The sequence below is a fragment of the Xiphophorus maculatus genome, chromosome 20, assembly GCF_002775205.1.
Source record: "Xiphophorus maculatus strain JP 163 A chromosome 20, X_maculatus-5.0-male, whole genome shotgun sequence".
Classification (NCBI taxonomy): domain Eukaryota; kingdom Metazoa; phylum Chordata; class Actinopteri; order Cyprinodontiformes; family Poeciliidae; genus Xiphophorus; species Xiphophorus maculatus.
This window is the reverse complement of record NC_036462.1, coordinates 12,433,760-12,454,705: the sequence shown is the minus strand read 5'-3', so window position 1 is coordinate 12,454,705 and position 20,946 is coordinate 12,433,760. Positions and strand designations below refer to the sequence as shown.

The following is a 20,946-nucleotide window of genomic DNA, read 5'->3' as shown; positions in this document are numbered from 1 at the left end:
TCTGTAAATCCTTTTCCTACTTTGCCGCGGGGACAGAGGCGTACACTATGGATGTTAAGTTTAATGAGCAGCACAGCCACATCACGGCAGAATTGTCGTTCATAATTCTTTTGGATTGAATCTTGAATTGTAAAATCAATGTCTGCTTGCCCCTTTCTTCACTTTGATATTGCTTTATATGACAAAGCAACTTTGTTTCTCCCCTCATCAACTTATGTTGCCCTGAAGTTTGACATACATCAGTGTTTGATGGGGAATCTATCTTTATTTGGGTCATTGTTGCTGCTGCTGTTAAACGTAATAAACTTATCTTTTATTAATCCCAAAGGAAAAATTGATTGTTGGATTTCATTGTTGAACACAAGAAGAATGTTGTGTTGCATTCCTTCTTCCTGAAGGCCAGAATAGACAGTCACACTTAAGCATGACTTTTTTCAGCTTCCTTCAGCCCTTTTCATTAAATGCATATAGACTGGGCCTGAGATGCTTTCAGATGAGTCAGAACATTTGATGGGTACCCCTCTGACAGGGCCTGGAAAGACACAGAGTTGGTGGTTATTACACAGCTCTGTTTAAGTGCTGTTTCCCGCCGTGATGCATTTGCTCCCATTTTGAAAAACATATAATTCTTTTCTCAAAGACATGTTGTGTCTTTGATGTACAGAATATTGCTTTTGAAAGGCTATTTTCAAAGGAACCCATTGAAATAACTTTTAGACAGGTATTTAACATACTTTTTATTAAGTCCCCATTTCTGTATTAGATATGTTTTTATTAGTCAGATGTAATTATTCTAATGTTAAGTGTCATATTTTCATTAGCTGTAATTGGAAAATCGTCAACAGAATCATTAACAGAAATAAATGCTTGAAAACATCAGGTTATGTTTATACTGTAATATTACTGAATTAAATTGACTTTTATTCATATCAATATTCATATGAATTCATATTATATAAATTAAATTGTATGATTACACCATTAATATAACCATGTATATCCATAACCACAGAATCAGTTAATCAAATAATGACCCAGATTCTTGTCTGAAGGTTAACTCAAAATTTTATTCACTGCAAAATAAGGCAGAAAGACAAACTTCTTCAGAATTCAGACTAATAGTGGTAATTGGCTGTGCCAATTTTGCCAGTTCATCAGTAGCCCCAGTGTGTCATTATTCAGGAACTCATAGTGCTTGTGCTGCTGAGTTAAGCCAAGAAATTTTGCAGAACACCCAAACCTCCTTGTATATAGTCAAGATATTTGCAGTAAATAACTTTTATATCACGACTCTTTCAACACTGAGACAAATGTGCACTCTGCGTTATTGTCATGATTGTTTCATTACTGTTATTTGGGCTGAGCCATCAAAAACCTCAAGCTGACCTTAACTGACAGCCCACAGTTAACACTCTTCACACACTGCAATGTAAAGGGAAAAAAATATTTCTGTTGAAAAGTTAAGAAAAAATAAAACATAAATTCAAAGAGTAATGTTTTAAGCTTGACAACATTAATTGTGATGACTATACACAACAGGCTCTACTCCAAATCTTCTCGCTGGATGAACGTATTGTTAAATTTATGTATTTTACTAAAATACAGGTTTACCCACCTGATCACTATCAATATACCTCCATTTCCATCTTTGCTTTTTTTTTTATATAGACAACAGGACTTGTTCTGGAAGTGTGTTATTTGTCTGGTAAAAGCACAAACTGAAAGTGTGACACATCTCTCTTTGCAGCTGTATCAGACAGTCAAACCTTTCGTTTCTCAAAATGGCCTGTCAGGAAGTCAGTCAGCAGCATGACAAGTCAGCACACGGCCAAATAAAGGATGGTCACAGCAGGCCCCCGTCCATCATGAGGCATCGCATTATTAACATCATTATTAAGTCTACAGCCGCCGTTCCTCTTGCCAACTGCCATTTAATATTTTACACTCTGATTAAAGCATAATAAAGCAGCAGTCGCCAAGTGACATGAAGCTTAAGCTCACCGTAAACATCAGAAAAACAAAAGGCAACCTAATTATTGATTACAAGAATTCAATTTGAAGAAAACATGTAATGAAATTATATGCAAGAGATACAAAAAAATAAAAAATACAATGCTGGCATTAATTATGGATGGCAAAATCCATAATCCATGTTTTTACGGCCCTTGCCCTCTTGAGGCTGTGCAGGCTTCTTTTTGTTGTGCCTACTGTCTGGTCAGCACTTCAGCTGTGACAGAACACCTTCCTGATTGGCAGCTTGGAGGCTGCAGGAGAGCATCCACTCCGTTGGACCAGCAGAGGATTGTCAAGCCAAACAGACGTTGATGAGCCCCACCTGCTCCTGAAACCATTTGGGGCAATTAGTAAGAAGAGGTTTTGTTCAGCTGTCCCCCACCTTTGGTGTTTACAACTGCTTTGGGCAGTTTTGAATTATTTTGTTCTTGTTGTTCTGCTAAGCAGTTTGACTCTGACTATACATAAGCTAGAAGCTTGTGTTTGGGAGGTTTGGTGGTCCCTTAGTTTCCTTTCTTTTGGGTTGTTTTGAGTTTACGCTGGACTTACTTGTTTGAACATTTTGTAATTTAATTTGCACTTAACAATTCGTGAATTTGTCAGTCCTTTTGTTTTAATATGGTTAAATTGTATTGTGTTTTGGTTTTGTGAAACCATCTTTTACAATAAAGAATTTTACATTCCACTTGTTTTCTCTGGACGCATCTTTATGTTACCGCCCCTGAACCCTTAGACCTTGGGGGTGTAACACCATGTATGAACATCTTAGCAAAAAAAATTAAATTCAGTGACCGAAAAACAAACTTTCATGTCAGTGCATGGCAGGTGGACTCATAGATTTTTTGTAAAGTCTTCTTTCCCCATCGCAGTACATGCTCAATCTTGTTTTAATTACATTTATATTAAATGCAATTTTGGCCATTTTCTTATTTAAGTTGATATTCTACTTTTATGAATAAACAAAAGCTATCTGCATTTGTTTATGACAGTGACTGAAGATACTTTGAGCACTCCGCACTAAAGTAGTGTAGAACTGTTTAGCACTTTGATGATATTTTGGATTTTGAGTAAATTATGACCAAGAGCAAAGCAGTTATGGATATTCAAGATGTCACAAATGAAGGATATCTGTGCCCTAGCTGGCAGATAATCAGTTTTGTGGTGGTATTTGTTCCACATTTAATGTCTTGTGTTTCACAAACATCACATAGTCATAGTTTACATGTTGTATTTTTGTTTGACCAAGGTCGGAGTTGACTCAAATGTTTGATGGTCGTTCCTTTTTGAATAGGTTTTGACAAAACTGTGACTCTAAAGCAGAAGCTTGAACTGAAAACAGATTTATTTATTCCATTAAGTTTCACAAACCTATTCAGAAATTTTCTACTGACAATAAATGAATTCAAGTCCTTGATCAGCTAACTAAAAATCCGACAGACAGATAGCCTCATTCACACAAAAACTACTAGACTGATGGTTAATTTGTAGTCAAGTAAAAGCAAGTCTTTTTTAATTGGATAAACTTCTTTTTTATTATTGTGTGGGTGGATAGTTTCCATTTTTTTAAATAATTGTTGAGATAAGCAAGCAAGACTTTACATGACGATCTGACTAAGAAAAAAAAATTCACTAAGGTTAGAAATAGGAGTCATCAAGAACTGCAAATCTTGTTCACAGCTGTTGTCAAACTGAGATGAATGGGTCTGCCTAACTACTCAGGAACAATGTTTAAAACAGTAAATTAATCCAGGTTTTGAATAAACGTGTTAAGCATTTGCCTACTGTCTGGTCAGCACTTATTCCCCTTAGCCGGAGAACAGAGGGGTAAGGGTTGTGGAGCAGCGAGGGGCAAGAAATCAGGCACTCAGCAGCTCCACAATACCCCATTAGTCTTCATTTTCAGCAGGACATGCAACAGGGCCCTTATGTCTTAAAGAACAAACTAAAATTTATTGGGCTGGCTAGTTTGAGCTAATTGAAAGAAATTGTCTGTCTGCTTGCCTTCCATTAGGTTTACAGCATGTAGTGAGACAGGGCTGGTTGATGATATGGAGCCCGAGCTTATTGCCCTCTGCTCATCACCCCGGCCTGGTTTCATGTTAATGGTTTGATCCATGCTCAACCTCCACTCAGCAGACAGTCTGAGCAGAGGGAATGATTCAAGGAGGAATTGTTTAAAAATGATTTATGAGATATGTTCATCATAAAGGGTGAGACAAACAGAATAAAATTGACAATGGCGGTTCAGTGATTGTTTAGCGCTGAGTGTCTGTACTTGTTGTGTTCTTTGTTCAGTTTTCTCCCAGAGCTGAAACAGTGATTATGAATAATTATCTTCTATACAGTGAACCAGGACATTGCTGGTCTTCCTGGAAGTTGTTCTTAGTTTCTCAACTTATCATTGGGTCTTAGTTTTTGGAGGGAAATTGTTTGGGTCTGCAAAACATTGTTCAGTTTACACAAGACTTGAGACCGTCTCCTGAGGCATTTTGGAGGGGATGTTAGGGAATGCTTTTTCAAGCTTTCTGGTAGAAGTTATCAGAAGACATATTAATGAATTAATATGTAATTGATATTAATATGTCAGTTATATATTAATTGACATGTAGGTACATGAGATTATACTCTAGTCCTATTGGCAGGTTGATGTTTATTGAATACATACATTTTGCAACATGTACTTATTTGCTTTTGTGTTGGCCCAAACGTTACAAGAAACACACTGAAACCTATAAGTTATAATTTAAAATAGAATTTGAGGCATAAACCTGGAAATTAAATGTCTTCTTTTTTGCCTTAGAACTCTAGCTGGTGGACTTAGATCCAGAAAACACCTGCTGGTCATTTGTTGTGGTGTATCCAGTGTGCTTTAAAACCCCTGCAAAGGTCACAGAGTTCCTGGCTGTGAAATGAGGGTGCTAAACCACCTGAGCTTCCTAAATCTGACCCCCAATTAGGGTGTCTGGTTTAGGAACCAGATAGATGAGGATCTATGGTTTAGGAACCTCAGGATAATCTATCCTGCTTGAAGACGATGTGGCTCTTTTGGAGTATTTGGCCCTCTGGAGCAATTCTCTGCTGAGTTAGCCAAATCACAACCTTCATATGAAACATTTGTGTGCTGATAAAAAAAAAAGCAAATCCAGCAATTAATATAAAAAATTTAATTGAATGGATTAGAGAATAAGTGAAAAATCAAATAATCTCTATATGCTTTTATATTTTTTATCTGCAGCTCTGAAGTGAGTCATTCATGAAGCTCGGACTGACAAGTGTCAGACTGCTGGGTTAAACTTACAAACATAATCCACACCTGCCAAAAACTCACACCTGCTGCCTCCTGTCTGTCACGGCAGACTAGATAAACTCTCATTCTCTCCCTCAGCTCGGTTCTAATTACCAACATTTAGCAGCGGATATTGCAAATCCAGATTCACTGAGAATATATGGAGGCAGTGCACAAATGCACACAAAAAAAATTAATAAACACCCGCATGTCTGGTGAGAAACTGACTGGCAGTGGTGTTTAAAATAATAAGATGCAGCTGTTGATCGTAGCGACTGTCTCCAGGTTTACTTCCCTGTGGCCTCGATGGCAGCAGAGGAACCGTGATGAAGGCAGACAGCTGACAGGTGCTCCAGGATGCTGCTGCCATCAGGTGCATCTGCTAAACTTAACTCCGAGACAGGAAGACGTAGAAGAAGGGGGGAAAACAGCAAAGGAAGAAGGGAGGAGAGAGCGGGAGTTAGGGGGAGAAGAGAGAGAAGAGAGAAGAGTGGCCAAACAGAAAGACAAAGAGGGGGAAGGGTGTAAAGATAAAAAAGGAAGCATATGTGTGTGCCGTGTGTGCTCCTTGAAACTTTATGCCAGAGCTCTGTGTAAAGAAATTCACAGGATTGCTTTGAAAGTGCGAGTCTGCGGGTGCCCCTTCGTCTAGACACTGACACTCTGAAGGGCTAACAAGTTTACTGAGCAGGTCAGGAGATGGAGAAGTAGAGCAGGAAAGAGAAAAAGGGGGAGATAATGGGCACGTGCAGGAAATGATGGAGAGGGGATGGGAAGGAGTAATAGGAATGATAAAAAATTAAATAAAGGAGGAGGGAAAGAAGGTGGTTTGTCAAGAAGCAGGTTTTAGTGTGTGCAAAGTATGTGTGTGGCTGAGGATAGGTATTTGCCATATGTTTATATTCTACTGCCTGTTTCAGCATTTTACAGCTACATGCCTTCCAACTCTTGTCAAAAAAAAAAAAAAGAAAGCAGGCAGGGTGTGAGTATACAGCTTTAACGTGACAGTGGTTATGCTCTCTGTGTGTCTCTGCCTTCAATAAAAGGTGCACATCCCAGGCGCTGAGGCCAGGGTTTGAGCCCTTCATCAACGCAAAGGCCGAGCACAGATCAAATGTTCACCTTTTGACACAATGTGGCTCGGGTCGAGCTAAATTTGACATTGAGTGTAACCGAGGAAGTGATCTTACAGACCTCTAGTCTCTTGTATGTCCTGCTTTTTTTGGGGGGGGGGGACATTCCTAAGACGCAAATGTGTCTAGGTGAGCAGGGTGAGGAGCCTGATGGTGCCTGGCGCTTCGCAGGTAGCCCGACAGAGTGGCTCGGAGCACTGTCACCAATTTGTTCCTAGCCATGGGGGACATGCAGGGGATGGAGAGGCAGTGGCAGCTCCCTGTCCTCATCATGGCTAATGAGGCCTCGGCTTCTCCTACTTTCTCTACGTGTGTACGTGTGTGTGTGACAGCAGTTTGTAGAAGTTTGTGTCAGAGTGCTGCCAAAGCTCCTCTTTCTGAAAAATTGTGGCTGGTATCCGACTCAGACCAGCATGTACTCTTATATACAAGTCTTCTTGCTGAATAATTCACCTTATCAAGACACACACACACACCCGCACACCTACACACAGTGGAAAGGAGAGAACAGGTCTTGTTCAAGGCAGCTATGATTCAATACACAATTCAGGAACATCACACCAGCTGAGACTTTCTTTCTAGGTTGAATCATACAGTAAATGCTTAAGAAATCAAGACAAAGGAAACAGGGAGTTGCCTGCTATGATAGCCGAAAGAAAACCTGCACAATGTATTATGATCTGAACCTTTCAGTGATAGTCAGCCTACCTTTAAGTTGTTTTTAAGTGTAGTTCATTTGTCTCTTTTGCACAGAACTTTCTGATTTTATGATAGTATATTATGCTGTAATGTGACAATATGATGCTATATTTGATCTTATTCTTATTTTTTTTATTTTGGATAAATTTACATTTTGCATGCTTTCATTTGACTTGCACTTTGCTGTTGGTACACATGAATTTCCCCATAGAGGGATAATAAAGGATATTCTATTCTATTCTATTCTATTCTATGTGTTGAAGCCGTGACATAAACTGAAATAAACACAGCTTTATCTGCAGGACAGGAGCTCCCCTGTGTGTTCAAAAGTCGGAAACGCAATGTTTTTCTTACTTTTGCTCAAATCAAGAATTACTTTGGATCTTTCTTTCTTTCTTTGGAAAATTCTTCTGGTTGTTGCTTTGAATACCAAATTTTCTGTAATAATGTGCTTCGTTTGTGCTTGGAAGTCAAAATTTACAAGATCCAAGTCATAACACTTAATTGGATTTATCCTTTAATTATCCTCTAATTTCCAGCTTAGAAAGTTAAAGGTTAATTAATGTAGTTATTTATGTTACAGGAATAAACACAGCTGATGTTTTATAGCTGTATACAGACCACAAAGATATAACTTGGCATTTTTCTCATTGTTTTGTCTTGTTCAGAATCAAGACAACAAAATTAATGTGCATACACACCATGACCCATACTTTAAACAAATGTTTTTGTTTCTGGGTTTTTTATGTGATTGCATTTTAAATTCACACTTTATTGGTAATTTCACCCTCTTGACCCTCTGTGGGTTTTTTTTGACCAACATAGAAATGTTGACTAAAAACAATTTGATGTTTCCTGAAATGCATCTTTAAACAGTAATTTAGATTTTTAAAGGCGTGGCCAATTATTAGGCACTTTTATTTACATTTTTGTTTCTATTGCTCACCAAAAGTAAAGAACTTATGTAATTTAAATCAAGTATGTAGCAACTTTAACACTTAGCTAAGTCAGTCATAAAATTTAAACAAGCTGAAAAGCTATAATGGGCAAAACTGGGCTAAGAAGATGCTTATTTCCATTTTGTGCAATATTAATTCAAATGTTTATTGCATTGTGTGGGCTAAAGAAGAAATCAATAAGGATTTTGTTGGCCCAATACAGTTTTTATAATATAAACAAATACAGTTTAATGCAATTATGCCAAAAACATAAGATATTTAATTTAATAGGACTCACTCAGGGATCAATGTAGTCACTCCTTAGTTTAGGGAACCCTATTTTTACAGAGTATATTTTAAAAATAACATAAAGGTAAAAGAGGAAGCAAAAAAGATGACAATATCACTGAGGAGAAAAGGGGTGCAAGGTTTAAACAGAGGAAACGTGAAGTATTGTGCTGACTCTAAAAACACCAGAATATAGCAGAGTCAGCTATTAAAGGAGAGTGGAAAAGAGATCAGCTTTTTTCTGTCTATATTCCCATTGGAAACTTTCTAACATTAATGCATTAAAACCCAATCAGAAAGTGTCTCAGTACAGAAAAGGTCAAAAGAGAAATCTGCCAGAGCTGAAAACGTAAAATCCACGAATGCAAAAAAAACAACAGGCATTCTTTTCTCTCCTTTTATTTCAAGAACAAATAAATACTAAGGCATAACATCGGACTTTCTTTGCACAAAACAAACTGATTCTGTTACAGCAGGATCAAAAGCAGAAAATATTTTATCAGGTTTCACAAATGCAAAAAGAGGTTATGCTGTACTGAACAAAAGAGAAATGACGGAAAAAATAATAAACACAAAAGCTTTGATTTTTATGACAGGATGTCTGTTGTTTCATGAGGGAGAGAAGAGGAGTCGTCAGGGTGCAGGTGTGGGCGGTTTAAAGAGTCCGGTCTTTCTGAAGTAACGAACGATGAGAGGTACCGACACCACTGTGATGCTGATGCGAACTGGAGCGAAGAGCTTATGGACGGCGTAGGCAAGGACAAACGTGCTGGTTCCTGCTGCCATTTTAGATTGAACCAGCTCCTCACTGAAGCCCAGTTTGCACAGCAATGCCGTCATGTCGATGCCACTGCAGGGACAAAACACACAAAATCAGTTAGAAAGCACATATTTAAATGGGACCTATTATGCTTCCTTTTAAACAGGTTAGCTTAGGGCTATGGGCTGTAAAAACATGTTCAGATGATGAGATTTCACCCGAGTTCTGCCTATTTTGAACTCCTTTCAGAATGAGCTGTTAGGGATTCTTGTCACTTTAAATCTGAATAAGCTGCTGCAGGCCACGACCCCAATGTCAAGTGTTTACACTCACATTTTATGCAAATGAGAATGGCTGCAAACAGATGTGCAGTTGTACAACCGTACGTCTTTGATCCTGAGTCAGACCCAAAAACAGAAGTGGAGTTTCCTGTACAACCACCAAGGATGCATCAAACGATTTCTTAATAGTAAGCCAACAACAAAACACTTGTCTTTTTAAGCAGCCACTGTACAGTGCATGAAGCAGTAAAACTAGAAGAACAAATGTGTTCTACTAATAACAAAGTGGGTGGAGGTCAGCACTAATTGTGATGTCAGTATCGGGAGGTTTGTGAAACAATTTGTAAGACACCAAAAAATTGCCAGAAAATGGATGAGTGGGGATTTGTTAGTGCTTGAACTGTTTTTAGAAGCAGCAAGAACCCAAACAGAAGTACAAAAAACATGCTAAAGGGGAATGTTGCAAAACATGTCTCCTTTAACATACCATCACAGTTTATACTAAACACCTGGAAAAACCTTCTAATTTAATATGAATTTTTTTTTTTAATCCTGCAATAGAGGCAAACCATAGATGTTGTGTTAATACTACCACAAGATGGCGACAATGCACTTACTGATGATGATTATGATATTAGATTGGGAGAATTGCTGGTATCACATATAAGACACCAGCAGTATAAAGTGCTGCTGACAAACAAAATTTGATTAAATATGATCTATATTGTATTTCAATTAAAAAACTGCATTGTCTCACATTTTTTAAACAGCGCTGATTTGCCAATGATACAAACACTTTAGCATGTTTCCTCCTGAGCAACCTATAAATAAGTTAGGAAACATATGTAGGCTGAATTACAGTAAACATTCAGCTTAAAGATTCAAGATGCAGAGTATAGCAATACTACAAATGCTGTTCTCAAAAGCATTAATCTTATTTTTAAGCTGCAGTAGTTGTGTGGTTTATGCGTCTCAGTCCTGATCACACAGTTAACATTAGCTTTAACATTCACCTAAATTATGGACTTTAACTAGTTCTGCATCTCTCTGACTTCATAAAATAGTTGTGGCCTTTTTGTTTGAGCAGTTTGGAGAAATAAATATGTAAGGAATGTGGCTTCAAGCTTCCTCTGTCAATGCAGTCTTTCTCATGCTTCAACAATGCAGCTAATCTTAGTAGCACACTGAACTCTACTAAAGACGTGGATCCATTTTACATTGTGGCAACTGTTCCCCCGGCCACATGCCAGGGATCACAGTGATAATGCTTAAAGTCACTGTAAATTACAATGATTATCACCACTTACAGGAGGAAATCTCTCCAGCTTGTCACACTATGTTTTCCCAATCCCTGTTATGCGATCACATAGACAAGAGAAGCACAAACTATTTAGACTTGAACTCCTGCCAACAGTAGAGTGTGTTAGGTTAGTATGGTTTTTCATTGAGCAACTTGAGCAACAGATGGTAGTGAAGCTCAAGGGATACTCAATTTTAAGCTTTGCAAACCCTGCCCAGCAAAAACACTGCAAAAATTACTGTAGGTTCCTCACTTGATTAAGGCAGTGGTAGAATTTGAAAAAGAATGAGGCCAGTAATGTTTGTCATAAAAGCTATTTTTAGGTTCTCACTAAAACTAGGAAAATAGAATACCTCTCCCTGATTCTAGACCTTACACTGGCAAACTAGTTCAGAGAATTTCATACTTTTGTTAGTTTATAAACCATTGAAAAACTGTTTTTAAAAAAAAAAACTGCTGCTGCCTCACCGGCTGAGCTTCGACCATTTGAATGGGAAAATGCAAAAATTCAGCGATTTTGAAATCAAAATTGGTTAAGCTAAATAAAAATATATATATATATTTAAGAGTACAAACCACATGGTGAAAATAGCAATATAAATTATTTTAGCATATTTTTCCATTATGACAGGTGAGGCTCTGCCTCCCTTGCCTCCCCTGACCGCACGTCACGGAACCAAATATGGGGAAGCAGAATTCAGTTTTTATGTTCCTCTAATCTGGAACAAACATCCAGAAAACTGCAAAAATGCTTTACATAAATGCTAAAAGCCTATTTATTTATTGCCTTTTATTAACAACTGAAAGATCATCTGTTTTCAACCTTTCATCATTTTCCTTTATTTTGTCACTGCAATTCAAGTGTTTTTTGCTTGTTTGTTGTTTTGTTTTCATTATTTAAAACACAAATTTGAATTGCCGTACTGCTGAAATGTGCCATGCAAAGTGAAGGCCACATTGACTACATTATGCCAATTGTATTTGCATTCTCTGGGTAGGTGGAGCCCCCAAACTTAATGGATTAAAATTACTGACAAATTTTACTTTTTCATAATTACAGCTGGAAAGTATGTGAATCGGGGCAGCTTTACTGAGAAACCCACCAAATTAAAATACAGTTTATGTGAACAAAGGTACAAAAAGAGAACTAAGGAGATGTAAATAAGATGGGAAAGGCCAGAATGCAAATTATCCAGGATGACATAGTTTAGGTGGTGAACTAATACAGAAACAGGAATTTGTTTAGCTGTGAACTGAACTTTGAACTAGTTCTTGTAAGGGTGAACTTGCACACATTTCACTGCAGTGAAAGAAATATTTCAAACCTTAGACTGACATATTGCTCCTTCACAGTTTTCTACAGTTTCCCCACTTCAGTGTTTTAGATCATCAAAACATCTTAATATCAGACAAAGGTAACCTGATACTAGAGGTGTACAATAATTCTGAGAAAAGGTATCATGTCAACTTTCTAAAATAATAGCCTAAAAATTGTTTTGTTAAGTGATTTTTTTGCAAAATAAAGAATAAAAGAACTCACACTTTATGAAAAATGTGTGTTTGATACTTCTGGTAATTTCAGAAAAAGAAATCACACAGAAAGTTTTTCTGTTGGTATGCACATTGCTTCTGGTCCACTTGAAATGCTAACATGTGACATTAAACTGGCCATTCATGCTCTGGTGAACCATCTCTGTGGACAGATTAAAATAACTCCAGAAAGAAGAGATGGCTAAAAATCCTCATTCCTACAACAATGTCAAAGACTTCAACCAATTATTAGCTTTCACACAGGGCCAGGTTGGTTTGGAGAGTTGTTGTTTTTTTTGTCTTTTTAAAGAAATTATAATTTGAAAAAAGCATTTTAATTAACTTTTGTGATGGCACTGTAAATTGGCTCTTGAAAGCTTTTAAGGTGAATTTCTCTAAGGGTTAATTGAACTGCATTAGATTTCTGGAAATCAGTCATGTTACCTGGATATAAGGAGATAGAACATTCCCAGAGACATGAGCGATATTCCAATATGAAAGGAAACTCCCACTGCTCCATATTCTTTAAAGACTTTTTTTAGCTGCTGGGTTTTGTTGGGTTTTTCTTCCTCTGGCTCCGGTTTGCTTCCGTGGTCTTTTTCTGTGCTTAAGGTAGAGGAAGAATCCTGGAGATCCTGAACAAAAGGCAAATAAAATGAGGAGTTAAAAAGGGAGTAAAAATTAAAATTTCATAGTTAGTGAGGGTTGAAGTACACATAAAGTTGAAAGCATTTTGTTAAACTGGTGTTTTTCTGTGCTGTGAATGTGTGTGAACAACGCCTGGGCTTTAATGAGCTTCTCTGTTAATGGAGCAGAAGAGTCAGCTGATTAAACACATTCTGCTGCTGCTGTGTGCTTTAGCCAATTCACATCACCACACGCCCTGTCACTCATTAAATACGTCTCCCACACACACAAAAAGCCTCTCATAAGCACAAAAGCACACAGATGACCCTGTTCGTGACCTCCTGACACAAGCGCCACACCATCTGCAGACGTCTGACACATCGCCGCAACATGACGGGTCGCTGCGGAGCGAGGCGGGTTACCACGGAGCGAGTGTGGGGCAGATTAGTGAACCAACATCACACAAAAGGGCCTCAACAAGCGACAGCCTGCATCAAAGCACTGCGAAAGCCTGTCAGTTGCCAAACAGTCATCTGTCGGACAAAAGTCACATGAGCTGCATTTTACAACTGCAGTCACGCTTAAAGTAAGAGAACCAGTGCAACAAGATTCAAGGAGTTGAGGAAATGTCACGAGACCTCAGCTGAATCCAGACAAATCGAAGCAAATCTCACTGAGCATTGAACTTAAAGTTTTCATTTTGGATTTGATTTGGAATAAATATATCAGTAACAAGCTCTTTGGAAAAACAAACATAGCATGTTAAGTAGATTTGATTGATAGGATTAATAGGTCTGGATAAAATGCTTTGTTTACAGGAAATGGCAACTATGAAATTAAAATAGGGTGAAGAAACAATCCAAACTCTTTCTTCCAACTTTATTCTGCAATAATAAAGCTTCAAACTGTGTGCATCATATAAAAGTAAGACATATATATATATATATATGCTTTTCCTCGTGTTGCTGCAATAAAACAGTTTCAGATAAAATGAGTCATGCTCCTTCTACATAATTGTAGCTGAGGCAGCTTGGCAAGAATACATCTTATCTATGGGTTTTATTTTTAAGGCATGCTGTAAAAGCATGCCTTAAAAGTTCTCCTGTGTAAAGATGAGACATGATTCTCAGTGAAAACAGGAAATGCCTCTGCTCTATTTTCAGGCCACCAGTGGACTGTGTGCTTTGAAGCTGAAAAAGCTCTCACTGAACTGTAGTAGCTGCAGTCTTTTAAAAGCTCATAAAACACTAAAATAATGGCAGTGAACTCAGGATGCTGAGACAGATCAAACGTAACATATACACAATCAACACTCTGATCATGTGGTGTAAATTTGTAAGCAGCTCTTCGAAACTGCATTTCCATGGGCAAATTGCTGGATTAGTCTGGTTCAAAGGTGATCAAAGGAGGGCGGATTAGACAGAGAAATGGGGGTCAGGGGATTGTGTCTGTGGTAAAGTAGGTTTTCTCAAGGCTCGTCATCATTTGAGGCAGCATAGAGATATCAAAGTGAGATGCTGTCAGCAGCTGTAATGTCATACCTGCACTCTTCTCTTCCAATGATTTCCTTTAACTATCATCCTCACTGTGAGGTTCATCACAACATGGGAGTGGACAGGATGAAATGGTCTAATGTCCTCATTTTAATCCTATAGCAACATTGTGGGATGAGTTTGGATGTGCTGTTCAGGCCTGAGTGAACAACCCAAGACATTCCCTGTAACCTGAGTGTTCAAGTTCAAACTTTTCAAACTTTTTCTTAATGCTGACAATTTTTTCTTGTTTGTTTAGACTCAAACCATTTATCTAATTCAGGAAGAGCAGAGCCATAACAAAGAAACCAGCTGATCTTTTGTTTTGGCTACTATGTGACTTGTTAAATTTTGGCCCAAGATTCTGGAAGAAGCTAGAGCCTTGGCCACATTTTCATCATGCTGCCATCAATAGACAATGGAGGAATCCAGAGGGGGTGAGAGAGCAGGGCCCTTTTTCTTCCTGTTCAGCACTTGGACAGGCCGAGCTAAAAGTAAAGGCGGGCACCACCGTGGGGAGGGTCATGTGAGCGAGCAGCTAACGGGAGCTGTGCCAGGAAGGTTGTATAGGACAAGAACAGTGGGACTGCTGTGTCTGATAACAGCTTTTCACGGCCATGAAAACACATGCAAAGTCACAGTGGCATGCAAACAGGGACAAAGACACACTCAAGCTCTGAGCAAACACGCACAGAGCGGGAGGGAAGTGGTGGTTCTCCCAGTCAGGCTTCTGAGTCTCCAGAAACTGAAAACTCTGATTCACCTTACAGTGAACTTTATAGATTTTTCAAGTGCCGGTCAGTTCTGGGCAGCTCATCTTTCTCTTGACTATAACAGAGTCATTATTAAAATGCTACAGACTGTGAAATTCAGTCCACTGTCCAGTATGCATTTTAATTTATTAAAACTTTATAATTCTTAATTCAGGAAATTATTAACCATTTGAAAGCTCAGTTTACAGAACACTTTTCAGATTCTAGTTAAACATAAGCTTCTTTTTCATTATCTTGCAAAAGTCTCTCTTGACTTGAGTTCTACATTTAGTCATGCAAAGTGCACAAACTTTAAACTAATTGAAATTTTATTTGAAAGAACAACATAACAGCACATCACACTGAAGTGAAAGGAAACTTGATTCAAACTTTTTTTACAAATAAAAATTTGAAAACTGTGATGTGCATATGTATCCAGGTGATACTTTTAGGCTCACCTTTTGTTGCGGAAAATTAATGACTTTCAGTTTAAAACCTAAAATTACCCATACAATAACATTTTGTTATAACTTTAATTAATTATATTCTATCTTTACATACTAAGGCTAATCTTATAGTTTTACTTAAATATCCATTAACTGGAGGACTTTTACTTGTTGGGTGTGAACTGGATGATTTCAACCACTCCTATTTGAGGCTTATCTCTAATGAACCTTTGACATTTTAGTGCTGTGGTTCGTCAGTATGGTTGAGATAGTAAAATGTTGTTCCAAAGTCCAAGCCCTCTGTTCATGTCCAGAAGCAGCTCTACCAACATCTATATTTTTAGGATTTTAATTTTTTTGTATCTAAATCAGGCGTCCCTTTTCCTAATGTTGATTTGCTTTCTGATGTTTATTTTAGTTTTGTTGCATATTGAAAAGTTGTAAATAAACTTGAAAATTGCTCAGAATCTAAGATAACATAATTAGATTGCTTCATTTATCTGTCCAAAAGTTCAAATTCAAGCTGTTGCTCAATATTCAGTACTGTGCAAAATTTTAACCAACCTTAATTTTTTCATACATTGAGGTGGCCCCGTTTAATAGATCAGTGGGTTTTTTAAAGATATTTTAAAGTTTTTCTTTAGAGAATGACATTTTTTCCCCAGCAACAGTGGATCTACTTAGTTATGAATAAAGTTACCTGGAGAATGATTTTTGTCGGAATATTAAAATAACTATTTGACAGGACTACTCGTTTACGTTTTTATTTTATTTTACAATATACAGAACAAAAATGTAAATATGGACAATTAATTGTTATGATTATATCATTAAGATATAGACTTTGTTTAATAAAATGTTTTAATTGTGAGTCAAAAATTAAATACAAATTTAGGTAACTGCAAAGTCATACTAGTAGGTGACTGAATTGAAAACAATAATAAAAGCGGAGGAGAAAAAAAACTATTTAGTTGATTATACATCAGCTCTTTTGGGATAATCTTCTTGAATTTAATATATACTTTTCTAGATTAACCAGTTTAGACTTAGTTATTTTTTAAAGATTTGACTAAAGTAATGAACCTGTGACAAGATGCTGTAAAAAAAAAAAGACCAAAGGAAATAGTGCATAAATGTTCGCAACACTAGTTCAGCTCTTAGACTCCATAACCTTTCCACGACTAAATGTTTCCAGAACAAAATTCCTGAAAATTCAAGTTAGATCCATAGTATGGATGTTTTTTTTCACTGCAATACTTGAGGGTCAAAATAAGTGATTTCTGCAGCTTCTGTTTGGGCTGTGGTCACATTTAGCAAGGTCAACGGGTAAGTCTGCATTTCACTCTGTAGATCAGGGGTCTCAAACTCCAATCCTCGAGGGCCGCAGTCCTGCAACTTTGAGATGTGCCTCTGCTGCACCACACCTGAATAGAATAATCAGGTCATTAGCAAGGCTGGGAGAACTGATCTACACAAGGAGGAGGTAATTAAGTAATTTCATTCCAGTGTTTTGTACCTGTGGCACATTAAAAACTGTAGGACAGCGGCCATCGAGGACTGGAGTTTGAGACCCCTGCTGTAGATGCTTGTGAGGAAAACTCATTTCTGCCCCTCCTCCCCAACTCTGCTAATACTGTAGTAATTGCAACTGGCTAATCAGATTAAATGTATAAAACCTTGAACTGGCTCTAGACCAAGAACCACATAAGACCAGGCTTGTCATTTATGATGCAATTATTTAAAAGCTTCTAATTCATTAACAAAGTTAGTATTTTAATCAAAACTCATTGCCTGGAGCAATTGCTCATTTACTATAAACTTTTTTCCAAACATTTTTAAAAATGGTAAAAGTGATTAATCCTGTTGAGTGTCCGAGTGTTTTTAAAAATCATTAAATGGTATCTTCTTATTCATGTCAATTAAATTAATTGAAATGCTTTAATGTATTGAATATGAAAAGGATACAAAAGTATTTGTTAGAAATATCCAAGAAAATTCTTAATATCAACATTTTCTGACAATTTTGTGTATCAGGCTTAAAAGGTTAAAAGACAGCAAGAAAGTCTGGGTTCTTGACATCTAAAGAAATGAGGGATAATTCACTTATATAGTTCTGATCTAATGCATTATCTCAGGCCTGTGATGAATGTTGTACCACTATGAACACATTGAAAGTGTATTTTTATGGCCGCTTTTGTTGACTCACCAATAAAATCCACGCGTCAAGGAGCAATGTAAACCTGCATTTTACTTAGCAAGCAGGCTGGTTTTAACCATAATGATTCACTCTTAATAAACCCCCATCAGAGCTGTCAGAGTGGGGTTTTCTCTGTCTAAATTGGTCAGGCACTTGTGTAGCACCGAGCATGTGTTTTTCTTGTAGTACAGGCACATTAATAATATATGCACCATAGAGAAAGTTGTATAACAAGCCTGCTCGATTACATGAGGGCTGCCTCCAGGGAGCTGAGGGCGCCACAGCCTTCCTGCTTTCTGAATATTTTATGGTAAAGTTATGAATCCTCTCAGCAGCGGGACAGAGAAACCAGGCTGCATGTGGAGATTTGAACCCGTTTGGTCCCACTTGAGTTAAACAAACACTATTAATTACCGCTTTGCTGCCGTCAGTCTGCTCCTCGCTCCTCTTCGTGGCAGAACTGGAGGACGCAGATCTGGTCTGCATGCTTCTGCTGCCCGTGTTACCTGTAAACACAGCGGCGCCCTTCGTGTATCCTCCGAGCCTTGTGTTTGAGAACTCACCGCCCACTCGGTGCACGCTTCTGGATAAATTCACAGCCACGGCTGCAACCCGGTCCAGTAGAACCCACTCTGTTATCATCAGACTAGCCGACGTGTCCCAGTTCTGGACGGGCTCAGGTTTTCGGTGTGTCCGCTTTGGCTGGAGCCCGCCGGCGGACGCGCTGAGGAAGCGGAGCCGCTGAAACGTGTGGCCTGTCACGCCTGTCAGCGATAAGTCCCCCCGTAGGGTTGCTGTGACCAGGAACGAGCCCGGACGTTTGAAAACCTGGTCCAGAGCCGCTGCTGTCAGTCTCTCCGTACGGCACAAAAACATTGTCGGTGCGCCTCCACAGGAGAGTATAGAGTTTCCAGAAAATTAAATAAAGCGAGTTAATCAATCCGAACAACTAATTATGAGAGTGGGTGGCGGTAAACATGCTGCCCTGTGCCCTCCCTGAGGTCCTCTTGTTGTCCGATTAATGCCGACAGCCAATCCGGACTGACGCGCAACCGCAGATAGTAAAAACCTGAGAGAAGGGAGGGGGTATTTAAAGGCATAACCATATTTATCTAATAGAGTTACATCATGGTATGAATATCAAAATGAGAGCAGTTTATGCTATTTTTACGTAATGAAAACACATTTAAAACAGCTCCAGGTGTCCATCATGGTTATTTACTAATTTGAAAGAACTTTAGCACAGTCGGGAAGCATAGCTTTATTTACATAAAGCACCATGCAAACAAGAAAATCAAGCAAACGGTGTCCAAAGTCGGTCCATGCAGGATGCAGGGCCGTGTGGCATCCTGCATGTTTTTGTTCTCTCCCTGGTTGTAGTAACGACCTTCTCAGCTTGTCAATGTTCTCCTAAGGCTCTAATGAGCCATCATTTGATCCAGGTGCGTTAAACCAGGGAAAGAACTAAAACACGCAGGATGCCAGCCCTGGAGGACCGACTTTGGACACCCCTCCATAAACAGTGATGGCATAGTTACTTTGAAAAAGTAACTTTAATTGGATTACCAATTACTCCTTGAAAAAATAACTTAGTTAGATTACTGATTACTTAATTTGGAAAGTAACTAAGTTATATTAAAAGTAACTTTTTCAGTTACTTTCAGCAGTTGCTAACAACAAGGCTTCACCACCTGTGAAAATTACATTGAGCTTTGCCACAACTTAATTGCAAGTTATTTTATAATGGTAACATCAACAATGTGTCTCCCCTGTAACCATTAAACAAGGGAAATTGTTTAATGGTTACAACAGTACTACAAAAACTTTAGTAATCTGTGCGTATTACTGTGTGTTCCGCTGCTGTCTGGAAAATTATAAATAGAGCCCTCCACTCCCCAACACCATGATGATTTTTGTCAACATGACCATCCCAGCTGTCAAGTAGGAGAGTGGCAGCAACATTTTATGTGTTTTGCAGCTGGAGGGATTGGTAGGCTTTATAAAAACATGGAATTATGAGAAAAGAACATTGTGAGAAAATATCAAAACATCAATCAGAGCACAAATGGGTCTTCCAAACAGATCATTCCTAATCATCCTGCCAAATTAATGAAAAGTGGTGTGAAGTACAACAAAGTCAATGTTTTGGAGAGACCACAATAACCATTGATCACAACCCTATAAAGAACTTAAAGGCAGAGGGGAAATATGAGCAAAGCAGCCTAGAAACCTGGGTGAGTTACTATAGTGATGTCAGCAAGGATGGACCAAATTTCCAGGAAACAGTTAGAAGCTTGTGGAAGAAAACCCAAAACGTTTGACCCAAGACATACATTTAAAAGGCAGTTTTGTCAAAGGAAATGGCTTTAAGCTTGTAGAAGTTTTACAAAAATCTCTCAGATATTTGTCTTGACTATTATTTAGCAATAGGATTTAGCATTTACCAAATAGTAATAAATATGGTAAACCTAATTGGTGTAAAGCGAACAAACAACAAAAAAGGGTTTCTCTTTTTTAATGACAGACACTGAGGAAAAATGTTATGAATCTTTCTGTAGAATTCACAAAACCAACCTGGTTTCAGTTCTCTGGTAGAGAAAACTATTTTGAAAATGAAAAATAAAACATTTTAAAAAACAGCTTTTTGAAATAGTTATTGTCAAAGCAAATCAAAACATTCGCATGTACTTACTATAAATGATTATGTTGATATAGGTTGTGTCATAGGGAAAAAATTAGGTGGGAGATCACAAAGTGGATGGTTGTTATCCCTGCACACAGTGTGCTGTTACATGACTTATCCCTGTTATGCAGCCACATTGTCTGCAGTTATCTAAGCTTTGAGATGCAGTGTCTCAATTTGATAAAACTGCAGGGGAATCTACACACAGGATAAGAAATTTAACCTGAATGTGCAGATCACATAAATTGCATTCTGAGGAAAACTTTAGAGAAAACAAACATTCTTTTATGTTCTCCTATTTGTGCAAAACTGAAAGAAATTTAAACCCTTTAAGAAAGGCCTCCTTTCAAGGAAGTGGTGGCATTGACCAGATCATTTCAGCTCCACTATCTGTATAGTTCACTTCCGTTATTGTTTTTATGTTATCAAAGCATGCTGATGCATGTATAAATATGACAGTTAGTCATGTGGTGAGTCTGAC

At 38.0% G+C, this 20,946-nt stretch overlaps 1 protein-coding gene across 1 annotated transcript; it reads right to left on the bottom strand.

The window, feature by feature from the left end:
- Positions 1-8,738: 8,738 nt before the first annotated feature.
- fam210b (family with sequence similarity 210 member B) lies at positions 8,739-18,825 on the bottom strand. The gene is made up of 3 exons (XM_005805265.3): positions 18,197-18,825; positions 12,673-12,863; positions 8,739-9,207 (listed from the first exon to the last, which is right to left on the bottom strand). The coding sequence occupies exons 1-3, from the start codon at positions 18,656-18,658 to the stop codon at positions 8,991-8,993; spliced, it is 870 nt and encodes a 289-aa protein (XP_005805322.3). The 5' UTR covers positions 18,659-18,825; the 3' UTR covers positions 8,739-8,990.
- Between the last annotated feature and the right edge of the window lie 2,121 nt (positions 18,826-20,946).